Source organism: Pocillopora verrucosa, chromosome 12 (genome assembly GCF_036669915.1).
Source record: "Pocillopora verrucosa isolate sample1 chromosome 12, ASM3666991v2, whole genome shotgun sequence".
Taxonomy (NCBI): domain Eukaryota; kingdom Metazoa; phylum Cnidaria; class Anthozoa; order Scleractinia; family Pocilloporidae; genus Pocillopora; species Pocillopora verrucosa.
The window spans coordinates 8208717-8224421 of NC_089323.1; the positions used below are offsets into that span (position 1 = coordinate 8208717).

The 15705-nt window shown below is 37.1% G+C and overlaps 2 protein-coding genes across 2 annotated transcripts; both read right to left on the reverse strand.

The window, feature by feature from the left end:
- Window positions 1-3107: 3107 nt before the first annotated feature.
- Window positions 3108-10177, reverse strand: LOC131769990 (follicle-stimulating hormone receptor-like). Its single transcript, XM_066159341.1, has 5 exons — window positions 9859-10177; window positions 6435-6644; window positions 5781-5852; window positions 5194-5265; window positions 3108-4482 (listed from the first exon to the last, which is right to left on the reverse strand). Exons 2-5 carry the CDS (start codon window positions 6632-6634, stop codon window positions 3108-3110), a joined length of 1719 nt encoding a protein of 572 aa, XP_066015438.1. The 5' UTR covers window positions 6635-6644; window positions 9859-10177.
- Window positions 10178-10553: 376 nt separating this feature from the next.
- On the reverse strand, window positions 10554-15451 carry LOC131799975 (actin-binding protein IPP-like). The gene is made up of 3 exons (XM_066159096.1): window positions 14140-15451; window positions 13181-13324; window positions 10554-11818 (listed from the first exon to the last, which is right to left on the reverse strand). Exons 1-3 carry the CDS (start codon window positions 15449-15451, stop codon window positions 11535-11537), a joined length of 1740 nt encoding a protein of 579 aa, XP_066015193.1. The 3' UTR covers window positions 10554-11534.
- Between the last annotated feature and the right edge of the window lie 254 nt (window positions 15452-15705).

Sequence of the window (15705 nt, forward strand, 5' to 3'; positions counted from 1 at the left end):
TAGGATTCAACTCCGACTGATTTTCAGCTGAAGCAGAACATAGTAATCATGCGGTAAAAGCAAAGCCAAAAACCACTACCACTCTCTCTATGACAGGGCGTGAAATTAACTTTTTTTTCTGATAGCCACTTGGCTCCTAAATTCTTCAAAGTGGTAGCCAATTCAAAAAAAGTTGGTCGCCATTTTCAAAGACAAACAAAATCTTTCTTTACGCTGTCAGCGTTCTAGATAGACCCTCCAAAATTAAGTTAGGGAAACGATCTTTAACGTGCTACAAAGTGGACACTAGGATGTATGATATACAACCTTCAGGCTCATCTAAATCCAAGATGGCGTCTAGTTATCGATCGAGATGCATGTGCTACGTTTTGGAAACAAACTTAACGAGGAAGTTTGCCGCGGATTTATCTTTGCAAATTTATTTAATTCACTATATCTCTTGGTAAGGGTATGATGAAACGTTGTAGTCGCCAATTTGGCGACTAACTTTCAGGATTTGGTCGCCAAAGTGAAAAATTTAGTCGCATTGGCGCCTGTATTAGACGCAATTTCACGCCCTGTATGACAGTGGACTCAACGAGAAGTTGTCTTTGAAAAGAATGAAAGAAGCCCTGTTTTCAAAACTTCGGTCAGATTTTCCATGATATTTATGACACGTTCGTCAAATGTGGGGGTCAGTTTCGAGCTATTAGTAAAATTAAATGAATAAAGGGGGTAAGTTTCTGTAGAAATTGTGGTGATGCGTCGGTAGGAGAGTATAACAGGGTAATTTAGTATTCGTCAGAACGAAAGACGAAGGGCCAACGCTCGAAACGTCAGCCTTAAACTCTTTACGGTGTCCAATTCACGTTATCAACTCAGTTGATGACAGGCAAGTCGAAGGTCGTCTAATCATTCTCAGAAATGAAGGTTGGATACGATCCAAAGAGGTTCGTGGATGAGTGCATAAATCATTCTCTCTCGAAAAAGCACTGCTTCCCGAGTAACTAAGCTGTGTCATCGTGTTAATAAGATTCTCTATTGTCCTGAACACGCTGCACCGCCTCAATTTTTATTCTTAAAATCTTAATATGCGGCAAGACCCAGACTATAAGCAAATTTAGCAAGTTACGTGACTTGTTTAACTTCATATGTACAGGGTATTTTTTTATTGCAAATGGACTCTACACAAAATTGTACTAATAATTTTTCAGAAACAGTAGCCCATCTCAGAGGAGGGATTTTTTTTTAACTGAAAGGAGAAACTACACACCATCTTATGAAGCGAATGGGTGGGTGAAAACTGACTGAGGAGACTGAGCTGGAAAAGCCGAGAGGTTCCCCTTCATCATCCATGTCCCGTGTAAATCCTTCACAATTTTCCTCTGTTTGTGCTTACCAACACCTGACATAAGTAAGTCACGTTATGAAATAGAATCATAAAAGTGGGCGATATACTGAAGTAACAATCGAACGAAGGGAATCCTAAAAGTGCACGAGATTCTAACGAAAAAATACAACGAGAAAAAACATTTGAAATTGTGCGAAAGGCAAACATCACAACTGAATGGAGGAAACTCATTAAGGTGCACGAGATTCTAATGAAACAATACAACCAGAAAAAAATTTTAAAATTGTGCGAAAGGCAAACGTAACACCCGAATGGAAGAAACTCATTAAGGTGCGCGAGACATTATCTAATAATCCTATGAAAGAGAAACGTAAATGTGCTTAAGATACTAACACTACAATCCAATGAAAGAGAATCCTAAAATTTAGCGAAGGAATAACGTTATAATCAAATGCACTAGAATCGAATCTTAAGGGCGCGCGAGATAGTACCGCGACAATCGATCCGCGAATGAAAAAGAATCTTAAAGGTGCATGACATACTAACGTAACAATGGGGAAAGAAAAGCCTTAAAGTGTGCGAGTTTTTACGTTACAATAGCCAGTATGAAAAAGAATCCTTAAAATGCGCGAGATCATGACTCACGTTACAATCGATTGTTTCCGCTTTCAATTGTTACGTTAAAGTAGCGTGCGAGATATTTACGAAACAAGCGAATAAAAGAGAATCCTCAAAGTGCGCAAGAAACAGAGAATCATACATGGGTGCGCGTAGATATGGAATTTCTCTTCGAGTGTTTGACTCGATAGCTCGGTAGCGAGCGCAGCGAGCGAGTGAGATGTCGACTTTAAGACAAGAACAGAAATTTCATATCTACAAACAACCATGTATTATTTTTTTGACTGTAAACACAATAGCCATTTACTGACAATAAAAGCCGAATTTATTAAAGAATGAAAATAAGGAAACGACAATTCCCGAATCAAAATCGCATAGGAAAATAGATGGAAAAATACGTTGAATCATGATTACAAAAACAGCAATGGGCGTAATTATCAACTCGCAAAATTCTCATTTATTGACTTTGTCCTTACCGACAGAGGAAATCTTTCAGGTAAACGGCCAAATCGCCTTGTAGCAAATCTTCCAATTGTCGATTTTCGTTCTCAGCCGCGAGAAATGCCTTAACCAAAGCCACTGAATACGTAACTCTCGGTTTTTCTTTTCTTATACTGGTTTTCTTTCGCTTCTTGGAAAGTTTGAACTTCACTTTCTGTAAGTGATACGGATTTTTCAGCGTTTTAAGCCGCCATATATAATCCGAGAAAATTCCGACAAACGACCATGTATTGAAAATGGCGAAGGCTTTGCCGTTCATCCATCAACCTGACCGCGTGGCGCGAGTGACGTATAAGCAGCTGATTGGCGATATCAAATACACGTGAAAAAAATATCGTATCTTTTCACGTTACGGCTTTTCTCGGGGCTGGAAATCCTTGTATAACACCGTAGTTAATACGATAAATAAAGGTAACAATCCAATGAAAGAGAAACCCTATAGCGCGCGAGAAACAAACGTTTTAATACGATGCAAGAGAGTCCGAGAGGTGTGAAAACATATAATTAGGTTTGAAGGAACTTAATTTGATTACCAGGAACAAATATTGAATTCAAGTATTATGCCATTAGCATATAACTGGCTTTTACAGTCTATCTATTTCAGTTTCCATAACAACACAGTCTGACTTTAAAATTGTGCATAACACATTATTCCACATCACACACTGCTGAGCTGAGTAACTTTGTAAAGAACTATCTGAGATGAAGCAGTGCTCAATTGTGACTGCGATCTGTTAGTTCCTTGTCTTCGGAGGGCACCAAAGGACGGAGGAATTCTGAGCCATTTGAAGACATTTTTGATCTGTTTCAAGAACACTCCTTGCCTAAAAGCACCCAGAATTGGATTTATGCAGGAATTTAGGCCAAGACAAGCAATGGGAAACCAAAATCCGAACACAAACAGAATCTGATTATGGCGGTCACTCCTCAGTTTAATCTTATCATGGATATCTTCAACGGATACAAAGGTAATGATCAAAATCATTGGTGTTAAAAGTAAGATAAAATTGCTTCCAACAACAAGGGCAATTTTCTTGAGGATGGTGGCTTCCCTTTTCACCCCCAATTGAGAACCTGAGTGGCGAACAAATAGAAATATCCGCACGTATAGCGGGATATTAGCGATGTAAAATGCCACGAGAACGCACAAGCAGATAAGAAATGTGTCTCTTCCCGCCACTGGGAAGCTGCACATCATTGTTGCGCTATAAGAGAGATTGAGAAAGTGAAACTCAGGAGAAATGGCATATGCGAGCGATAGAACCCAGCAAAACACCAAACACATCGTAGCCACCTTTTTCCCCAAACGTCTGTCGGGATTCATGCAGTGTACTATTGAACAATACTTTTCCACAGTTAATAAAAGAGAAGTAACTGCTGCAACACATTCGGCAGAGGTAAATATGGCGGTAGCGAGCGGACAGAGAATTCCATCCCCAAAAACAAGCTTCTCGACTTTCTTTTCAAGCTGAACACTGGAGAGAAAACTGAAAATGTTCAAATTGCCAATGATTATGGAGTAAATCCCAATTAACAAGTCACATAGCGCCATGTTGAAAATCAACAACATGGATGTTGTTTTGCGAAGAGATCTCGCAAGAATGATAGTAATTAGGACTATCAAGTTGAGTAGTATGGCAACTGCTCCCATCACATACGAACTGTAGAATAGTTTCTTCGGAACGTCGATAGTCTTGGTGTTTTCCTCGTGCTTGGGGTGTTTGATCGCCAAGGCAGAACAGCTCTTATGTAGACAAAATATCAAATATCCATGCTCGAAAAATTTCTTTGTTGGTCTTTCATCATTGTGATCCACGTTTGGTGTTAATGAAAAAGGTACCTCTGCCTTGAACAATGTACAATTCGCGCATTTGTCGCTCCAGGTTACACCCAAAACAGTTACGAGTGATGGAATTTTCAAGATGTTACTATCTGGTGTCCAGACACTCCCGGTCACGACTAAGGTCTTAAGGTTTGGAAGCTGGCCGATGACGTTACCTTCCCATTTGTGAAGAGGGTTAAAGCTTAAATCTCTGAAATGTCAAAGGAATTTTCATAAATAAAAAAAAACGTAGAATCTACATTTACATGTGCCATGCTAAGTACTTTGACAAACCAAACTATTGTAAATACACTTACATGGGCCCTTCTAGAGTTTCAAGTTTCGCATAAGTTCCGTTCTCTGGTGAGTACCCCCCCTCCACACCCTTTCCTTCTGCTTCCCCCCGGCCAGAAGTCCAAATTTTTAATATAAATAGGTTACGTTTCAGTGCAAAATATACTTATATTTAAAGCTTACATTAGCTTTTGTTCGAAACATGTTCGTTTTTTAACAATACAAGTGCACCAGTTTTCAACATCAATAGTTGAAAATGAATGCCGTGGGAATTGAAAAGCCCTCGTTGACCAATAACAGCTTTTATATTTGTGTAGTAGATTTGGCAGCAGGAACGTGACAGACTCTGAAAGAGGTTACATAGATTTAGAATTAATCAACCTCGTCTCTAACACGAAGTTGTGGTGATTGCACTAGGGTTAGTTCAGTGAAAAGAAATACATTTTTCCACTATGGCATTTAACAATGGAAAATTTAAAAGCTTAATTTTCTGCCTTTCATAGTTCAGGCTTATTCAAGCAATTGCCTTTTCTGTTATATCTTAATTTAAGGAAAAAACATTGGTATCCAATCATTTACAATCAGCATATTAAAAAAGCCCTGAAATTGAGACAATATATATACTCACAGAAAAGTTACATTGAATAACCTTCCAAAAGCACCATCTTTGATAACGGATATCTGATTGTAAGCTAACGACCTAAGATCAAAACAAATAATATTGTTATCATTATCATCACTATCATTATTCGCCATTACTATTTTTTTGGGCGAGACACTCATAGTTAAAAAAGACATGAGCGTTTTTCCTTATCCTTCAGGTAAAGAAATGAGGACTGAGATGCACAACTCTTATCAACTGTGGACGCGTTCGAGAAAAACGGAATACGGCTACAGCGCTCTTAGATGAGTGTCGTAGAACCAAAGCAAAAGTAAAGGACAAAAATAAAAATTATAGGAAGCCAAAGAGACTTTAAGTCATGTGATAACGACCTTAAGTGCGATAAAACACGTGTAACCAAGAAAAGAATCTTGGTTTAGCTCTGCTACATTTTTGCATCCTATTGATCGCGAGGGTGCAACAAGTTTTCTAGAAAAAAAAACATAGGGTGCAGTTGAAGGAACAAATGTAAACCTATACTTCCCCCACACTCTTCTGAAAATTGCTCTTTTTCTGCTTTATTTTCTTTTCGTTTTCTTTCGTCAAGTACTTACAGGTTCACTAAATGAGTTTGATTCACCAGAAAGTCTGTGGGTATGTCCTGTAGGTCGTTCCTCGACAAATCCCTAAGAGATAATGTAAGGTTTGGGGTGGTTAAGGTGTAGTTTAAAAAGTAAATTTTGGATAAACAACGCGGGCGATATGAAGCATCGTTTCGCCTCAGCCGAGACATGCATCATATCATCTTATAGAATTTTAAGCACATTTAAAGTTCCGTCTGCAAATTCAAGATCAAAGCAGTGCAGTCTGGCCCTCTATCGCAAAGGGATTCCCAACCACGCAAATACACTAACTGTTTTTATAAAAATTCTTAACGATTTTTATTGTAAACATTTGGCTCGTGAATGTGCTCTTAAGTAGAACCTCTGTGACAAATATGATACATACGATCGATGACAACTAAGATTTGCTCTGACTGAGAAACTTTTCAGGGAGAAGAATGTTCTCTCGACGAGCACCTCCTAGCGTGTTGCATATACTTTGCACCATCAAGAATTAGGTTTGAAGAAAAAAAAGGAAATTCTGCAGGTGTAAACCTCTTCCACTCTCTGGCTCATACAGTAATTCAGGTAATTGCATCAAGTTTTTTTATTTTTTACTATCAATGTTCTTAAGAGTAACAGTTCACACAAGGCCGTGTAACTTACAAGGATTCGAAGAGCACCATAGGCTTTGGTGACCTTGTAGAACCATTCAGCTGACATCTAGTATCCCATAATCCTTTTGGTGAACAGTCACAGCGTGCGTCGATATCGCAATGGAAGGTAGAGTTGTCGAGGCCCTGGACACCAGTTACCGGATTTCGTAGCAACAGATAAGTGGCAATGAAAAACCAGGGTGTCTCCATGTTACTTCGACTAAAAAGAGCAAGAAGAACGTTAAAAAAAGACTTTTCTTTTAAAAGAAAAATTTCTTTGTTTCGTCTCAAGCCTGGAAAAAGAGAAATTCCCAGTCCAAGAAACGTCTTCTTAAGCTGTAATTACTCAAGAGCTCTAAGCACGGAGTTAAGCGGATTGTTTGCCGGTTGATGTCGATTGTTTAAGTGGTTGAAATTTAACGAGATCCGTTCGTCATTGAAATTCACGGTCATTCATAGAATAATTTCGAAGATAAAGAAGTTATCTTACGCCGGAAAATCGGTCATGTTAATTCAGCGCTCTACTACTCAGAGAATAATATTTTAAGATAGGAGTCAAATAATTTATATTCAGTTACCTTCAAAAGTTCCGACTTGTGTAAAAGCTTTTGAATGATTGATTGGCATATGCCAAATTTTATCAACTACGAGTCTCCTCGGAACTGTCTTTCAACTAAAGGTTTTATCGTAATTCGAGCGGCAATCTCGGACAGATTAACAGGAACACTAAACATGTGCACCTCATCTCCAATTTTTTTTTTCGCCAATGCATTGAAGAGAGAGTGCGAAGTGGCCACAATGTTCCTTTTAGTTTGTTTGAGATTGAAGTTTGACATGATAAGCAAACTTTAATTTTGGCGTAGCAATCAAGAGTAAACATATTTCTAATCAGAAAGAAACTGAATTTAGTTTGAAATTTGAACCACTTTCCTCGCATTACGCAAATTCTCTTCTTCAAACCCGACGAAATGACCACGTGGAGTTACAGGAAGCAATAAGCGCATTTAAGGAATTGAAACAAATGAAAATTGAAAAATTAAACGATAAGGCAGTATCACTTTCGATATCAAGAAAAATGAGCACTAATCAAAAACCTTCTCATTTAATTTCTTTCTGGACTTACAGGAAATTAAGTCGAAAACCGATTACCTTTGCATTTTTCTAGCATTGGGCAAATAACGTACATTTTAAAAACATTTTCATCTTTTTTGGTTGAAAGTCGAAAATGGTATTCTTGGCTATTTCTTGGTTACTTTTAACTCGAGGATACAAAAATGTTCATGAACTCAGGCTTACTAAGTGAATAACTTAAACAGTGTTCCGGTCAGTTAAGGCAGTTTTTTAGTCGCGCTCTAATGACATTTAGTTTAGGATTTGATTTTTCATTCATTTCTGTTGAATTTAGCCTTTTAACACTAGGAATAATTCTATTTTTATCGCTTTTATAATTGAAATAAGCGAACTAACAGCACACTTACCGTAACTGATTTTCTCTAGCTCACAGAAATAGCTGTCAAAAGTCAACCAAGCAAACCTGAACTGTGCTTGACTGCAATCAGTGGTAAGATTGAAAATACAAGTTTGTTTTCCAGCACATGGATGTATAAACAGTCCTCATAAACACCTGTTAGTCCGGATATTAGAGCCCACTTTTCGTCATTTTCATTAGTATTACTTGTTTTTTTTTTAATCTGTGCTACCGGAATGGAAGATATCCGTTTCCTTCCCTGCTAGCATTTCGCGTAAGTTTTCCATTAAACATTTTGCGCAGTGATGCTGTTTTTTAATCGTCTAGTGTGGATCCAATTTTAACATCCTTTAGCTTGTTCATCTTAATAACTATTTTGACAGTTTCCGCTTGATATTTACAGAGGCGTTCCTCATTGTAATTATTATTTCTTTCCCAGACTGCAGGATGAATTTTATGTAGGAGTTTAATTCAGTTCAGAGAAATGATTTGTCCTTGACCGTTCTGCTTTGATCAATTTTAAACTCTCTATATTGCACCGGGTTATCTGCTACGTATGTTTTTAGTGAGAATATGGTTCTATATCAAGCAAGCCTTGTCGACTTTTTGTATTCAATTCTTTTCAATTATGTTTCCCTTTACAACAGCTTTTTACTCATACTAGGATTTTTTTATGTAATTACGTACGGTTTAGTCTCAGTATTGAGTGACACTTGCCAGGGTAAACTTTTAATACAAAACAACACTCCAAAAATGATGGGCGCTCATTCATATTTAACTCAGAAAATAGCCGAAAGCCATTTCAGAGTTTTTGTCCTTTACTGAGCTACCTGAATGGTGTTTGCAATTTCTCTTATCTGTTGCTACCAAAAGCGTACGAATTTAATGTTCTGTCACTGTACTGAGCCAAATGATCAGCATTTTGGCGAAATCAGTATGTAACCAAGGAAATAGTTCTTGAATATACTATCGAATGAAAGTTTAACGGAGATCTTCGGGAGTAGATTACATACAAATGTTTTTGGTTTGTTTCCATGCAATTCCGATTGATGCGCTCAATTGTGAAAGAACAGATCGATATTGCTTAACTGATATCACTGAATCCGACACTTGAACATGTAATCACACCAGCTAATGAACGTTTCCATTTTAATTCTTAATTTTACGAATCACTTTGTAAGTAACGTATAAGCTTTTCAAATATTATTAACAAGACCTCCTCCGTCTAAATGTATCTCCTAATGAAATTTTCGGTTTGATAAGTGAGGCTAACGGAAGCATTTTCCTCCCAAACGTCTCTTTCGAAACAACGAGCAAACAAATTCTCTCTTACTTTGTCAAGTGACGTCTCTACGCTTCTCCTCCTTCGCCTTCTTCTTCTTCTTTTTCCCCTTTTTCTCTCTCCAAGTAAGATTTAGTTACTGCTGCTATAAAGATTATCACGTTTCTAAGCCGGATCTTTCTTTATCTTTAATTGCATTTATCAGCAATTAAGAATCTACCATTTATTTGAACTGGAAACGACAACCTACTGGTAGTGTTTGTGGGTTGTTGCTTTTTTTTTTCTGGAAGAGTCGTCCTCTAAAAATCTACCTCTCAAGATTCAATGAAAGAAACACGATGGATACTCAAAGCCCTGGCTTATGTGTCTACGAATTGCTGAATTACAAGAACTGCGTTCCTTTGGCACTTCAAAGACTCTAATAAAGATTTCCTGTGTACTTTTTACTAGGGGATTTTTAAAATTCAAAACATACTCCAGATATCCCAGATCAGGGCAACATATATCACTGAAAAAATAGTCTGTAAATCATTCGAAACTAATAAATCAGTGGGTAAGAACTTGCAAAGATTTCAAGAGCCAAGTTTTTCTTGCTTTGAAGATCTTTTTACCGGCTACTAACTTACTGCTACTTGAATCGTAGGTTTTGAAAATTTACCTTCTTAAGCCAAGTTGAAAACTCACCGAGAACAAATCTCTCCAATTCAGCAGTTGATACCCCAACTCAAGTCTCCTCGGCACGACAGAATTCTACACTCGTCGTTTTCTACTGCACTCGTTTCATATAGGAACATTTTTACTGGCGCGGCTTCTCATTCTTTTGAAAACAGCTGCCAGTCGGAATTTGACTTACAAAACAAATTATTTCAAAGCAAGGGCATATTGCCAATATCGTGTTAAAAGTTTACAAATTACCTTTTTCCCGTACTTCATAATTGACTCAACCGATCACGACATTGAACCATAAATGCTCAATCTGCAATTTTCATTAAGCCGTTCTTTAAAAAATGATTTCTTGCCAAACATTTTCTTAAATCTTCTCATTTTTCGCTAAAGTGAAAAAAACTGGAAATATGCCCACGGGTAAAATCGTATTGAAAACAAGACTTCAAGCTTACAATATTAGGCCCGCATGATAAACTTTACAACGAAAAAAAAATAACAAGGGATCATTAAATTGAAGCAGTTATTAAGTTTAACTTTTTCCTTTTGATCTCTAACAAGAAAAGACTTCCAAAAACAGAGTTGCATTTGATTCTCGAACTTTACGTTTCATATTTAGAGGTGTTTTCTTGACAACTTTTCAGTTCGTGTTTAAATATTTTTCTTTTTTCCAAATCGAACAAGGCATAACATTTTTAAATTTCTGGTCGGCACAATGTACTCACAGGAAATTATCCACGACAATAACTAAGGAATGGATTTATTCCGAAAATTAATTTGCAATATTCCGGTGGATTCTTTTTGACATCACAAAATCTGAACTGTCAAGGAACTATCAAATACCTCTGGCATGTGATTACGCCAAGAGAACCGTTGAATTGGTCGATAAGTCCAAAAGAAGATCGCATAACTGAAACGAGAAGGTCTGTACTTATATATGTCACAATTCCATTTGAAATAGGTATCAGCACGTAAAGAAGAACATAAGTAATCACGTCAGGAATAATGGCCCGGTGTTATTATGGAAAATCTTCCATAGAGATCTTGCCTTTTCCTTCTGTAATGATAAGGAGAGAAGTTGCAGTTTGTTGAGTAAAGAAGAACGTAATTCAATTCATTATAGCGAAACCGTTACGCAGCAAAAAAAAAATAAAGAGAATTAAAATGACCAAACAGACAGAAAAGACCAAACAAAAGCAAAAAGGAAGCAGTATACTCTCAGCTTACAAAATTACTGTATTGCTTTCTGAACACTCCTTTTCCGTCAAAAAGAAGAGAAAGATAGATTTAAAAGTAAAGAAATTAAAAAAAACATTCACCATGGGAAATAAGTGTTATTGTGAACCCGAAAGTAATCATGAAACATTTTATGAATCTTTTTTCACTGCAGTCTCTATGAGCCATTTTAGATTTGCATCACAATGCTATCAGACAATAATTGAAACTGAACGACAAGAAATATGCAATTTCAATATGGTGCAATCTTCTTGATGGAGGTTATTGGTCAAGCAATAATTGTATGAATTGTATGTCTACAGTTCATCTGTAACACAACATTCGGAAAAAAAATGGCAGAGGAGAATTTCTCTTGGCCGTCTCCCTCCTCAAGACATTGTTTTTAAGGGATCACAATCATTGACTACTGTTAAAGTGACAAAAGGACCATGTTCCTCTCTACCCTGGAGTCCACTCCACAGTTAGACAATTCCAATACCAAAGTCACACCGGCTAAAACACAAGTCTGTGACATGTTTCCATTTCTTCTCCTTGGGATCATACATATCAACTGCTGTTAAAGTGACAGGTGGAGAATACTCCTCACGAGCTGTCCGCCCACCAAACACATACAACAACCCACTGCTAACTGCTACTGACAGTCCAGCCCTCGGGCTCTCCATAGGTGTTACCTCTGTCCATTGACTTGTGTCCAGGTCAAACCTTTCGACACTAGCCAAGGCTCCTTCTGATTCATTGGAGCCACCTATTGACAAAGCAGTAAATATGACCTGTTACTTGCTGCCTGTGAGGTCTGTACAATGCTTAGAAAAAAAAGAATGGGATGTAAATAGAATAACAGAGATGGTAAGTTTTGAGCTTGGTAAAGAAATAGGGAGAGATGTTTTTACATCTTGCCATGAGTGTGGGACAAAGAAGAAATCCTGAGTTCCAATGAGGAATCGAACCTCAAAACTTAGGATTCTGAGCTCCAATGCTCTACCACTGAGCCAAGGAGACTCTGTGGTGAGTGAGGTCTATTACAAAGTTCACATGACACACGTCCTGCATACAACCAGGATCAGCAATGTTAATAGCCTCATGTTTGTAAATAGAATAAGAGAGATGGTGAGTTTTTAAGCATTGAGGTTCGATTCCCTATTGGGACTCAGAATTTGTTCTTTGTTTCATGCTTGTGACAAGATGAAAAAACATCTTTCCCCTGTATATAGGTTGTTCTAAATACCACTGGCTAGAGACCTTACTTGCAAAGGCCAACAATTTTAAGAATTTTTCTGTCAATGCTGATTCATTTTCTTTGCTTTGAGCATAACATAAAAATTCAAAAAAATAAAATTTTAGCTTGAAGTAGAGCAATAAGGGTCAAAAGAATATTCTCTACTATTTTAAAAGAACATGCCTTGGATGGTTTCAAAGTGTATTTCTTGAAAGGAATTTAATATGAAGAATACTAATTCACTCTCTCTCTACTCAAATTAACCCTTTCAATCCGAAGATCTCATAGGTAATTCTCCCTACTGTCTACCAAACAGTTCTTGTGATGTTAGTTTGGAGAATTTGGTATTGGATCAACTAACAATCCCCTAATTATTATTCTTTTTTCTCACCACCTGTCTACTTGATATTGTATTTTATTGAGAAACATATTGTATATATTGTAAATGTATTGTAAATATATTGTATATATTGTAAATATATTGTATATATTGTAAATATATTGTATATATTGTAAATATATTGTATATATTGTAAATATATTGTATATATTGTATCACAATGTATTGTATTGTAAGGAGAAATTCTGTCTTGGTTACTCATGGGAGTTAAAGGGTTGAGAGAAACTGTTCGAACACACGTGTAAAGACAATTATAAAAGAATCAAATGAAAGGAATCTTATAGTGATCTGAGCATCTGCTGTAAAATTTTTCAGTAACAAAAATTTGAAAAAATCAGCTACATGTAATTGTATATTGAGGCAATCTTTTACTGTACACAAAGTCAAACTGCTATTACCTGGAATATCTCTTTGTTACCACCCATATTGTTGGTTACCAATAAAAAATATATGTATACCTTTTTTAACCATTTCCTTTGGTGTTTACTTACCCACGGCATACAAGATGCTACCTAATGTTGCAAGTCCCAGGTAAGCCCTTCTGTGACGCATGTCTGGCTGCCTCATCCAGGAATCACTGACAGGGTTGTAACACTCAAACACTTTAAGTTCCTCTCCTAGGTCACTCAAACCACCTTAAAAATCATATAAGGAACAAAACAAAAATTGAATGGTATTCATTGTGAGTACGACATATTGATGATGGTAAAAATAAGTAAATTTTTTATCAGTATTAATGAAGATTGTTTTTTTCTTCTGCAGTATAATTGATATCAGTTGGCAATTGAGCCAAGTTGCTCATCTAGCCTGACCTTATTCCAGTTATCCTACCATGAAAAAAATTAGTACCATATATCATAGGCAGAATTTACACCCATTTTAATTGGTTCTTACTTTTGACCTATTGGAGGACAGACATATATGAGATCACCACTGACAGCATTTTTCTTTTTTGACTTATGAAACAAATACATTCCATGAATATCTGTCAAAAAAAGATATTAAAATGTGGCAAAACATTGATGACACACTTGGCTATGCCTCATGTGTCAATTCTTTCTTTACACAGTCAAATAATACCTGAAAGTGACCCTCTCTTAGATCTCATGGTCTATTACTAGTCAAGAATAATTAACATTCATTTGGTAATGGAAGGTCATTAAACTAGAAGACTTCTCCAACTCCTAAACTTCAAATTAACTTTTTCCTGACTGTATCATCTGCTTAAGATCACAAATGGTATAAATGTGAAATTGAAGGAAAAAAATTACCTCTAACTAAATGACTGCTGCTTTAAATTTGTAAATTAAAGATAGTTATATAAAACTGATATTATGACAGCCTGCATGATTCGATATTGAAGGTTGTGAATTGATGAAATCCTTAAAAATACCCTGTTCAAACATAATTGAGCAACACAAATAATAATAAAAAATGACAATGAACTTACCAGCCACATAAATTAATCCATCCATTTCAGCCACACCAAGATGAAACCTCTTTGTTTCCACCTTACCAACAACTACCCACTGATCAAGACCTGGATCATATCTTTCAATATTCTCTGCAATCTCTGACCCTACCCAACCACCCATCACAAAAATAAAGTCTTCAACAACACAGACACCACACGCTACCCTGGGTGCAGTCAAAGGTGCAACAACTGACCATGAATTTAACACTGGGTCATAGCATTCCACAGTATCATATATCAAAGAATCATTTTCACCACCAATAGCATATATCAGCCCTCCAATTGATGTCACAGCATGCCCACTACGTGCAAAGCTCATCTGTGCTGTGGTGAAGCTGTCACAGGTTTGTGAAAAGGAGTCAAACTTCTCAACAGTGTAAAGAGAGGACGTATCACTCCATCGCCCTCCCACTGTCCGACTGTAACCTCCAATGATAAAAAAGCACTTTCTTGAGGCCCTTCTTGGTTGAGTGTGCACCCGCTGTTGGCTTCTAGCTAATGATTGGTAATTTCGGTACCCATCGAGAATTCCTGCAAGCATTCTTTTAATGCTTGCACTCTGACACGTGACAAGGTATTGTTCAAGGAATTTAGGGGAGACCAAAGGAAGTCTGATTTGTTCCAGAATATTTCCCAAAGCTTCTCTTCCTCTAGATAAGTCATGCACTACCCACCGCATAGCTGCTTCGAATACCTGTTCCTCAGATTCAATTTTCAGCTCTTCTGATTCTAACATTTGTAGCAAAGAAGTCTTAGTGAGTTGTAAAAACTCATCCTGTTTGGAAACTTCGACAAAGTTTCGGTGTATGAAATCCAATGCTGATTTTGATAAATTAAAACAAGAATGCGCATCTGAAAACGTATAGATCCCGACGCAATTCGATGAGTCGAGTTCATGTTTCAAAAAATCGCAACAAATTACCTCGATGTCTTCGATTTGTAACATCTTTGATGCCGGTAAAAGCTGTTGGACATTATCCTCACTGACCTCCACTTTACCAGTGTAGATAAAATCGAGGATTGCATCAAAGATATCGGCTTGAATACCGTGAATTTCGACATGATCTGCAAAGCTTTCTGCCATTCCGCTCGTGAACATGACTTGAAAATAAGCACTCGAGGCACTCAAAACGTTTCGATGAACAGGGAACTTCTTGCCCTCGACTGACAAAGTTGCGTCACACATCGAATTCTCTTTCCGTAATAAATGCAACTTATTTAAAATCTTAAACGAGTGTTCTTTAGCAAATGATATTTTATCTATTTTCACCGTTCGATGGTCCTCCATTTTTCATGAAATTTTGTTGTTGTCTTCAAAGGTTTGCGGGCTCAATTGGGAATAAAGTAGAGGAGAGGGGTGAAGTGGAGCATTGATGTGTGTACAGAAGTGGAAATGTACGAGTACCTCTCAGTTGCCTTAGAAGGCGGAAAATTATCGAAGGCGGAAAATTATCAGTGATTGCTGTAAATAAGATAGGTGGGGCAAGAAAATAGTGAAGCTAGCTTTTTGCCAATCCCATTTGACAAAATTTATCGTGATTT

Coding starts and splice junctions, on each gene's coding strand:
- LOC131799975 (XM_066159096.1), bottom strand. CDS start 15,451: ATGGAGGACCATCGAACGGTGAAAATAGATAAAATATCATTTGCTAAA. Junction 13,325..14,139: donor TGGATTAATTTATGTGGCTG/GTAAGTTCATTG, acceptor ATGATTTTTAAG/GTGGTTTGAGTGACCTAGGA. Junction 11,819..13,180: donor TAGCATCTTGTATGCCGTGG/GTAAGTAAACAC, acceptor CTTTGTCAATAG/GTGGCTCCAATGAATCAGAA.
- LOC131769990 (XM_066159341.1), bottom strand. CDS start 6,634: ATGGAGACACCCTGGTTTTTCATTGCCACTTATCTGTTGCTACGAAAT. Junction 5,853..6,434: donor ATGGTGCTCTTCGAATCCTT/GTAAGTTACACG, acceptor ATTATCTCTTAG/GGATTTGTCGAGGAACGACC. Junction 5,266..5,780: donor CAAACTCATTTAGTGAACCT/GTAAGTACTTGA, acceptor TTTTGATCTTAG/GTCGTTAGCTTACAATCAGA.